Source organism: Elephantulus edwardii, unplaced genomic scaffold (assembly GCF_000299155.1).
Source record: "Elephantulus edwardii isolate Elephantulus edwardi_28Jun2011 unplaced genomic scaffold, EleEdw1.0 scaffold00006, whole genome shotgun sequence".
NCBI lineage: Eukaryota > Metazoa > Chordata > Mammalia > Macroscelidea > Macroscelididae > Elephantulus > Elephantulus edwardii.
The window spans coordinates 21,004,746-21,015,794 of NW_006399756.1; the positions used below are offsets into that span (position 1 = coordinate 21,004,746).

General features: G+C 41.9%; 1 protein-coding gene across 1 annotated transcript in view; it reads right to left on the reverse strand.

Moving 5' to 3' along the window:
* MXI1 (MAX interactor 1, dimerization protein) overlaps nucleotides 1-10,988 on the reverse strand; it is a gene marked incomplete at its 3' end in the record, with an annotated part of 76,391 nt that extends 65,403 nt beyond the window's left edge. The window contains exons 1-2 of the mRNA XM_006880171.1: nucleotides 10,916-10,988; nucleotides 8,462-8,594 (exon numbers count right to left, since the gene is read on the reverse strand). Coding sequence (XP_006880233.1) covers nucleotides 8,462-8,594; nucleotides 10,916-10,988 — 206 coding nt within the window. The remainder of the gene's footprint in view (nucleotides 1-8,461; nucleotides 8,595-10,915) is intronic.
* Nucleotides 10,989-11,049: the final 61 nt, after the last annotated feature.

Consider the following 11,049-nt stretch of genomic DNA (forward strand, 5'->3'; position numbering starts at 1 on the left):
GCTATGAGTTGCAAACGACTCGATGGCACATAACAACAACAACAGCAATATGCTACCGGCATGTTGTGGAAAGAGGCCAGAATGTTGTTACAATATTCTATGATACACATAAAAAGAATTATCTAGCCCAAAATGCCAACAGTACCAAGGATAAGAAATTGACATAAAAGAACTAATAAAGCTAAGAATAAAGAGCAGAAAATGAAAAGTAGGGGGAAAAAATCATTAAAATGGAAAACTGACTTTTTTTAAAAAAAAAAAGATCAATAAATTGATAAATTTCTAAGACTGATAAAGAACAAAAGAGGGCAAGATAAGTTTTTAAAGTAGCCTTATCAGGAATGAAAGATGTACATCACCATAGATCTTGTATCTGTTAAGAAAATATTAAAAGAAACAATTTTATTTAAAAAATCATCAACTTAAGATAGACACTGATCCTAAAACATACAAATTTATTAGAACTGACTCAAGGAAAAAACAACAACACAAAATTCCAAATATCTCTATATCTAGTAAAGAAACTGAATTTAGAATCAAAAGCCTTCCCATAAAGCAAATTCTAGATCCAAAAGTCTTTAATAGAGACTTTTACCAACTATCTAAGGAATAAATTCTATCAGTTCTACATAAAGTATCTCCAAAAATATAAGGGGTAGAAGTACTTCACTACTTACTTTGAGGCCAGTATCACCTAGATTCTAAAACCCAACAAAGAAAGAAAAGAAAAGAAAACCCTGATACCTCTCATGAACAGATAACAAAATTGTTAGTAAAACATTAAGAGAATATACAATTACTGAGCATAATTTATCCACAAATGTACACAAGTTTAAGATTTAAAACTCAACCAATGTAATCCATATTAACAAAACAAGAAAAGCAAAGGATCATCTCTACAGATATAGAAAAAGCACTTGACAAAATTCAGCATCCATTCATGATTTAAGAAATTAAAAACTTAGCAAATTAGGAAGAAAATGTCTTCAATCTAATAAAAAGGTACCTGAAGAAAACCCAGTTCCCATACTGAACTGTGACAGAATGAATATTCTTCTAAAATTAGGAAAAACAAAAAGAAATTTATTCTTACTTCTTCTACTCAGAATTATATTAAAGGTCACAGCCTTTTCAAAAAGGCAAGAAGTAGCACAGATGGAATAGAATGGAATGGAAAGGAAAGGATAAAGTAAAACCCTCTCTATTCACAGACCTTGCTGTTTATTTAGAAAGTTCTCAACAATATATTGGGACCTCTGTGGCAGCAGAGTACATAGGAGTTCAACTCCTAATCCAAAGGCCATGCCTCTCTGGCGGTTTAAACCCACCACTGGCTCCTCAGAAGAAAGATGGGCAATCCTCTCCCATGCAATTTACAACCCCTAAGATTCAATAGACGGTCAGCTATGAGCTGGTTCCAACCTGAAGACAATGAGAAAGAGAGAAATACAAACTACTGAAACAAGTAAGTGAGTTGTTTATTGTGGGGTGCCATCAAGTTGACTACGATTCACAGTGACCCTATGAAGGACAGATCTGAGCCGTGCCCTATTCTATACCATCCTCATCACTGTCCTACTCAAGCCAACTGCGGAAGACACTGTGTCAATCCATCTCAATGAGGGTCTTCTCTTTACTGACTTTACATTTATCAACCTGAAGTCTCTAAGAACTGGCTCCTCTAGAAATTTGCCCAAAGTACTTGAGGTGAAGTTTCCCTATCCTTCCCTCCAAGGGGTAGTCTGGCTGTACTTCCTTCAAGACAGATTTGTTTGTTCTTTTGGTAACCCATAAGACATTCAGCATTCTTCACCAACACCACATTACAAAGGCATCAAGAATTCTTCTATCCTGAGTGAAATATCTCAGTCACAAAAGGACAAATATTGCATAAGACCACTACTATAAAACAGGACTGACTCTGGGGTTGAGGGAAGACAGAGAAGAAGGGGAGGAATGATATATACTGTACTGCAGCAGCTGAGGGAGAGAACTATTTAAAAGGGACATATGATTGAGTATTATTGTCATGACAGGAGTCCAGAATGAAAGCTGCCAGTGCAGTCGACTTGGGGGTAGGGATTGTATAGCAATGAAAGAGTTTTTCTTTTACTTATCAAGGAGAAAAGTTAATTGGGGGGGGAGGGAGGGAGCAGGTAGAAAAGTGCAACAATTAATGACTAGAAACCCTAAATCTCTGTAAACTTTCATTAATTTTTTTAAAAAAGAATTCTTCTATCATCTTTATTCACTGCTCAACTTTCAGATGTAAAGGAAACAAATGAAAAGACCATGGCTTGGACCTGGCCCCCGTCAGTCTCTAAACAGACATCCTTGATCTTCTGCATTTTGGAGAGGTCTTTGACAGCAAACTTCCCCCATTGCAATGTGTCTTTTGATTTCTTAACTGTTGCTAATGTTGATTGTGGATTCAAGTAAAATGAAAAAGTTGATAGCTTCTATCTTTTTGATGTTGCCTGCTGGTCCAGTAGTAAGGATTTCTGTCTTCTTGATGTTGAGACGTAACTCATATTGAAAGCTGTAGTCTTTGAGCTTCGGCAGTTAAATGTTTCAAGTTTTTCTCACTTTCTGCAAGCAAGGTTGTATTATCTGTGCAATGCAACCTGTTGACAAAACTTCCTCCAGCCCAGATACCACACATTCTTCTTCACAAAGTCTAATTTCTTGAATGATTTTCTCAGCATTCAAACTGAACAAGTATGGACAGAATACAACCCTGACGCACACCTTTCCTGATCTGAAACCATGCCTTGTTTCTTTGCTCTGTTTGGACAACTGCTCTTCAGTTTTCTGTGCTGTGGTGGCCTGAGTGTTGCATTGAAGTTGGAAGCTATGCCTCTGGGATTGCTAATACCAGCAAGGTCACTTAGAGTGGGCAGATCTCCGTGGAAGTTCCATACTAAGATTAAGAACTAGGACTGGCCATCCACTTCTGAAACAGCAGGCCTTCAAACACTAAAAATGAGTTTTGTGAAGCTTATATACAAAAATTCAATTATTTTCAATAGCATAAATAAAAATACAAAACACTCAACAGCCATTTAAATTGTGATAAAATAAACATCTGTTTATTAAAACTGAAAAAAATGAAACAATTAAGGATAAATCTAATAACACATGTGTAATAAAAAAACAACAAAATAATGCTGGAAAATGTTAAAACATAATAAATGGAGAGCAATATCATGCTTTAGGTCAGAAGATTTAATATTATTAGGAATTATCAAGTCTCCCCAACTTGATCTACAGATTCGATGCAATCCTAATCAAAATACCAGAAGGCTTTGTTGTAGAAAATTCTAAAATGAACTGATACTAAAATGAGCATAATATGCAACAGACGTAGGTCAGCCAAAGAAACTTGAGGTAAAGAATAATCAAGAAGGAAGATGTACATTACCTGATTTCAAGACTTACTAGATTGCTATAGTACTTAAGACGCTAGTATTAAAGTATGAAGAGATAAACATTAAGCTCAGTGGAGCAAAATACAGAGTATGCCAAGGCATCTTTCAACATACCAAAGGATAGCCTTTGCACCAACTAGTACTGGAACAGCTAGAGATCCTATGTTAAAAAAAGTAACTCCAATTTTTAACTCATACCTTCTAAAACATTAAATGAATCTTAAGTCAAAATGTGAAACTTAATGCTATAAAAGAAATAAAAGCATTAAGTTTTTCTGACTCCTAGAAAGACTAACAGAAGCTTAAAAATATTATCTAAACATTTATATAAATAACTTTTATCCAGAATTTACAAAGAACTCTTAAAATCAGTAACAAACAGTTGAATAAAAAATGGGCAAAATATCTGAAGACACTTCAGTAAAGAAGTTACATGAAAAGCACAGTAAAAGATGCCCCCAAGATCACAGTTCATAAGGCAATGCAAATTAAAATCTTTTGTTACCATGACACACTCATTAGAATAGCTAATATTCAAAAGCTTGACAATAGCTGATGCTAAGTATCAAGACGGGAGCACTTGTGGCACAGCAGTAAGGAACTGAGCTGCCAACGTGGAAGTATGGGGTTTGAATCCACTGACTGCTCTGAGGGAGAAAGATGTGCAGTCCACTCTCATGTGATCTACTGCCTCTGAAAACCTGCTTGAAGATCAAGTGTCAGTCAGTTCCAACTTGATGGTACACAACAACAACAAGAGTCAAGCAGAAGGTTCTAGTGGAACTAGTAGGGAATTGCACTAACCAAGTGCCTAAACCTTTCCAGTGGTTCGCATCCACCAGCTGCCCCTCAGGAGAAAGGCAATCTCCTGCGTAATTTACAGCCTCTGAAAACCTGCTGGAGGGTCAACTATGAGTCAGTTCCGCTTCAACGGCAAAGAGTTTTGACTTTTCAAAAGTCAAGTGTACAAGCATTAAATCCTTATTTTCAAGAGTTAATAGATAACAAGCAGAATAAACTTGTTAATTAAAAACAGAAAGGCAAACAGCAGAAGGAAGCGCTAGAATCTAGGAATCAGAAACTAGATGGGGAGGCATGGGACAGAGGGTTTTTTAAACTATTCACATACATCACCTTTATTTCTTAGTATTTTTTTTTTAGTTTGAATGCATAGTAGTTTGACCCAGCAAAGTTGTTTTCTACTCAGCAATTCACACACTTTTTTTTCTTCATTTGGTTACAATCCCCTCAAGGTGACAGTATTCCTCCCACTGCCTTCTTGGGTTCCCAATGGCAAAAAAAAAATAAGTCACCAGGAATTGATGGAATACCAATTCAACTGAGATGTTTCCACAAACAGAAGCAGCCCTGGACTGGATCACTTGATTTTGTGCCTCAAAATGTGGAAGATAGTTACCTGCCAAACAACTGGAAAAGATCTGTCTTTGTACCTATTCCCAACAGAATGTAAAGATCATCAAACAACATCCTTAGCATGACTGTCAAAATAAAATACTGAAGAATATGCAAAAATGGCTGAAATAGTATATCAGAAGACAACTGCTGGAAATTCAAATTGGGAGTCAGAAGATGCCATAGAATGATGACCATCACTACTGAGGACAGATGGATTTCGACTGAAAGCAGAGAATACCAGAAAGATGGTTACTAGTATTTTATTGACGATGTACGCAAAGGCAGTTGACTGTTATAACTTCATGTTATAACTGACATGAAGAAGAACAGGAATCCTAGAATCCTAGAACACTTAATTGTGCTCATAAGAAACCTAAACAGAGACCGGAAGCCATCCGAACAGAACGAGGGAGCAATGCATGGTTTAAAAGCAGGAAAGGCGTGCATCAGGACTGTGTCCTTTCCCCACACTTATTCCATCTGTATGTTAGCAAATCATTTGAGAAGTTGGACTCTACAAATGTGGCATTAGGTTTAGCGGAAAACTCTTCAACAAGCTTTGTTACACAAATGATACATCTGCAAGCAGAAAGTCAAGAGAACCTGAAACACCTGTTACAGAAAAGCAAAGACTACAACCTTCAATATGGATTCCACTTCCACATCAAAGAAATAAATATTCTCACCACTGCAAAGAATGGACAATACCAAACTGTGCTCATAAAGAACCTGAACATGATCATAGAAGTAGTTCTTCAAAAATAACAGGAAATGCTGCATGCTTTAATATGAAGAAAGATGTGTCTAGTAGGGCTGTATCCTTTTTCGCTAGTGATACAATCTATCTGCTGAGTAAATAATTTGAGAAATTGGACCAAATGAAAATGCGGCATCAGGATTTGAGGAGCATTCATCAACAAGCTGCCATATGCACATGATAAGCATTCCTATTGAAAATGAAGAGGACATGAAGTTGAAGAACAGCAAAGACTAATAATGCCTTTGGTGTGAATTATACTTCAACAGGTTGTATTGTTGTTATATCCATCGAGTAACCTGAAATTCATAGTAACCTGCCCTTGTCCTGAGCCAGTCTTACTGACTCCAATACACCTAATCCCACTGCCCCAGTCAACAAAAATCTTTTAAAATGAGCCAATAAACATGATCCTGATAAATGGAGAAAAGAGTGAAGTTATCAATTCTTTCATTTCACTAAGATCTCCCATCAGCACTCCTCCCTCGAAACAGCAGGCAAGCAATGTACGGCCCTAGACAAACCTACTAGCCTCGGCCAAGTGCTTCCAAGTACAAACAACGTACTGCACTGCACAAATCTACAAGCTCTGTCAAAGTAATTAAAAGCAACGATGTCACTTTAAAGACAAAGGTGCTCCTGACCTAAGTAATCATATTTCCAATTGCTTCACATGTATGTAAAAGCTGGACAAAGAACAAGGAAGACCAAAGAACCAAAGAAAGACCATTGAATTGTGATGTTGGTGAGGAGCACAGAATTAATTACTGACTGCCAAAAGAACAAACAAATCAGTCTTGAAGAAAGGGAAGGCCCAGGTGCTCCCTGGAAGCAAAGCTGGTGAGACCGAGTTTCATTCACTTTGTGCCCACTCTCGGGGCGGCCAGGCTCTGGACAGGAATATCATGCCTAGAAAAGAAGAAGGTCAGCACAAGAAAGGAAGTTACATATTACTTGCAAGGTCACAACTTTGTAGGTACAAGAATACTGGAAAAGACAGAGAACTTTTGAGATTAAAATGACTGCTTTGAGAACTTTTTTAGAATTTAAGATGATAAACCACTAACAACATTTAAGAAGATAAATCATTACTGAAACACTTCTTTAGTTAACTCATTCCTGTTAAGACAGTAACTTTTAAAAAACTTTTAAAGTTTAAAATATCAGCCATTTCCTAAATTGCCTGATTTCCAAATTTTAATTCAATATTAAAAGAAAGAGTCAGGCAGGAAATATAAAAATGGTATTATAATTACGAAAATTACCCATAACACGTTGATACCTGACACCAAGATGACCCCAACTCACAACCACCTTAGCAAAACAGAACAAAATAGATGATATATAGTCCTGAAGCATTCTCACAACTGCCACCTTTTGGCTAATTTTCAGAACTGTATCAAACCTTTCTTCTTAGATTCTATTTCTCCTGGAAGCTCTACAGAACTCTGTCCAGCACATGTGACCCTTGCTGGTATCTGAAATATGGTGGCACCCTTTCCAGCATCACAGTATCATGCAAGCAACATCCCAGCAAAAAACCTGACAGGTCAGTAGTGGATAATAAATATAAAATGCATTTTTCAAAAGTTATTCCTTAATTTTTACTATTAATGTACTCAGTGCCTCCGTATAATAACAGAAACAGATATGTGTTACATATATGTTGTACATACATGTATATCATATAAGTTAGACATATATTGCAAAGAGCTTTGTTGTCTAAAGAAATATACCACACAGAAAAGTCATTTTCAAAGGGAGAAAGGAAGGGAGCTCTGGTGGCCTAGTGGCAAGACACTGCACTGCAATCCTAGAGGTACGTGGTTCAAATCCACCAGATGCTCTGCTGAAGAAGGAGGGGGCAATCTCCTCCTGTACCAGTCAGATCTGATTTGACGGTACACATAAAAAATAATACAAAGGGAGAAAGGGAGGGAAGGTTGACAGAACAGCTGAATGTTCTTGCTCTGGGGGCGATCGGGAAAGGGGAGTATCTTTTTCCAACTCGCTTACAATCCCACTCTTCATCTCTTACTGGTTCTTTCCAATTTTAAAGGTATCGCGGCTTAACTTTGATTCATTTCTTCCATCTTCAGTCCTTTTGGCATCTCTAACACATCTCAACGCACCCCTGCTGATACAGTGGTTTGAATGCTAACTGAAAGGTCAGAGATGAAAACCAATGAGGTGTTCTAGGAGTGAAAGATGTTAGTAATCAGGTTCCATAAAGATTGTTACTGTGTGCCACGGACTTGGGACCTACCCCATGCCACCCCCTTGCAGCTGACCATTCAGCGGGCTGCCAGAAGCAGTAAACTGCAAAGGAGAAGACTGGTCATCCTTCTCCTGCAGAGCAGCTGGGAGATCAGAACCACATGCCTCCGGGATTGCAGCACAGCATCTTACCAGCAGGCCACCAACGCTCCCTTCCATAAAGATTACAGCTTTTGAAATACTAGGGCCAGTTCTACTCTATCCTATGACTATGAGTCGAAAATAATCCTTAGACTCTTCTAAACCTGGACAAGACAATCAAAGCTGGCCCAAGATTACTTTTAGCATGTTGTACACACAGGCCCATGCTACTCAACTTCTCAATCTACTACCCTCTCAGTCACAGATAACTTCATCTTAATAATCACAGCAAAAAAACAGCTCTGTCTTCCCAGATGCCACACCTTTTCCATACAAAGTAAGGTTATGATCCGGAGGACCGAATCCCCAAGACCCACGTGGTTCCCTGACTGCTGGCTCCAACCTTGGTACTGAAACAGAATTTGACTCAGCAGGACTGGCCCCTCTGTGTCTGCACACTCCTTCCCTCCAGCGCCCACTCATACACCTCCCTGCTTGCTACCTGTTGGCAGTGCTGGTGTTGCTGCTCCCACTGCTGTGTTTCGGTGCCCGGCTCAGCCTCCGTGGGGGCTTCGAGTGCTGCAGCCGGGGACTCGGCATGGAGGGGAACGTTGAAGCATAGCCATGTTCACACTCTAAAAAGATAGGAAAAAAAAAAGAGTATTTGGTAAGAGGAATAGATGCAAAATAATGGAGCCACAGATGATCTCAATGCCTTGCAGTAACAAGTTGTTGACAGTACAAGAAAGAAAAAGGCTCAAATTATCACTCTTTATAAGAGTGTATAAAATGTCAGTTCTTGCCTGGACATCAATCCTATAGCATTACTCATCCCCTAGAAGGTTTACTGGGTAATTTCTCCTTCTCAGAAATCCTTTCCTTCAAGGATTTGTCTTGACTTAAATGTTCTACTTTCTGAGACCATCCCACCCTCAACAATTTCACTGCACTTCAAAAACCCCTTTTCCTCTCTCTCTATTTTGAGAGTGTTTCTCTAAGCCATATCTTTCCATAATCCATCACCTCGAGGTGGGAACGCTGGCACCCTTGTCCATAGGGAGCTGTACGAACAACTCAAAGGCCATGCCTCTCTGGCAGTTCAAATCCACCAGCCGATCTGAGGGAGAAAGTGGGGCAATCTCTGTGTATGTGATTTACAGCCTCAGAAACCCACTGGAGGGTTAGCCAGGAGTCACTTTCAACCCAACAGCAATGAGAGAGATTTCTAAAGGGCTGTTTTTCCTCCTGACACCATAATTCTCAATGTCCCTGCTCTTCATACCCTACTAATCTCTTTACATTCCCAAAGTGCTCTCATCTCATTAGCTACTTAAGATACTCCTTAACCACAACTCAAAGTCCTCTCTTCCCTTCTCTCCAGCGAGGCATTTCCTTCCATTATTGAGATCCAACCTGTGTCCTTGCCCCTGTGCCCAGTTCCCACTGCTTCCTTCTCTTTCATCTGTCTTCCCAAATCTTCGGCTTCACACCTTCATCCCTAACATCCTCTCAAACTGCCCACCTCACCCTACTTTTCCTCCTTTTTACACCATTCTTCTTCAGCTTTGTCATCAATTCTCCAAAGATCTCTTCTCTCTTAATTTCACACACCCCTCAGCTGCTCCTGACTCATCCTGACCCTACAGGGCAGAGGCGACTTGCCTGCAGGGCGTTCGGTGGCTGTAAATGTCACCGTTCAGGAGAGCCCACTGTCTCACCTTTCTCCCACCAAGTGGCCCTGCTTGGGAACCTGTGCTCAAACCACTGCGCCACCAGGGCTGCTTCTCTCTGGTAGCATCTCAAGTCCCCCCATGACAGGCCCCACACTCGCCTGAAAGTGCCGAGGCTCCACACACAAGCTATACACACCCGCAGCTTACACTCACAAGGGTGCTCCTCCTCACATCCATGCACACATGGGTCACTCTCGGCACAGATGAGCCCCCCAAATATCCAGGGGCCCCTGTTCACTGACTATACAGTTGCATGCGTCTTCCTACACACCTCATCTCACTCACACATGTTCCCTTACATGTGTGGCCTTCCTCACGACCACATCTCCCCTCACACAACCCCCTTCACACAAATGCACTTCCCAGTGCACCCCCATTCTCACCCACAAGCCACACGTACACGTCTGCACCCTGTATCTCACACGTGCACCTCTCTTCTCACTCTTGCAAACACACACGGGTGCATGAGGACACGTACACGTACACATGTACACGCGTAGACACACACACACACACACACACACACACACAGTTACATGGACCCCTCTCCAGCCATATACACTCCTTCCCTGACACGCGCACCCCCTCGAATCACATGCACACCCCTCTCCTCCCACGTTCACGCACTCCTCCCTGACACGCGCATCACTCGACACGCACACCCCTCGGGTCACATGCACACTCCCCGCTTCTCACGTTTGCCAACCCCCACACTCCTCCCCAACACGCGCATCACCCCTGACACGCGCACCCCTGGATCATCACATGCACACTCCCCGCTTCTCACGTTCACCACTTCACACACACACACTCCTCTCTAACACGCGCATCACCTCTAACACGCTCACCCCTGGATCATCACATGCATACCCCCACACACTCCTCCCTGACACGCGCATCATCCCTGACACGCGCAGCCCTCGGGTCACATGCACACCCCTCACCTCTCACGTGCGCCACCCACTCATGCACTCCTCCCCGACACGCGCATCACTCCTGACACGCGCACCCCTCCACACCGTGCACCCCTCGACACGCACACCCCTCTCGTCACATGCGCACCCCTCTCCCTGCACGTGCGCCACCCGACACACGGACCCCTCCCCTGCCACGTGCGCCCCCCTGCCAGCGCGCACCGCTGCCCTCACCCGCCGCGCCGCACCGCCCCGCGGAGCAGAAGCCCACCCGCACACACCGCGAAGGCGTCGGCATCCAGCCGTTACCTCGCTCCCGGCGCTCCAAAAACTCCGCCGCCTCCAGCAGGCGCTGCACGTTGATCATCCGCACCCGCTCCATGAGCACCGCGGGTGGCGATCGCGGCCTCTCCGCGCCCCCTCCCCGCGCCGACAGGAGGCGC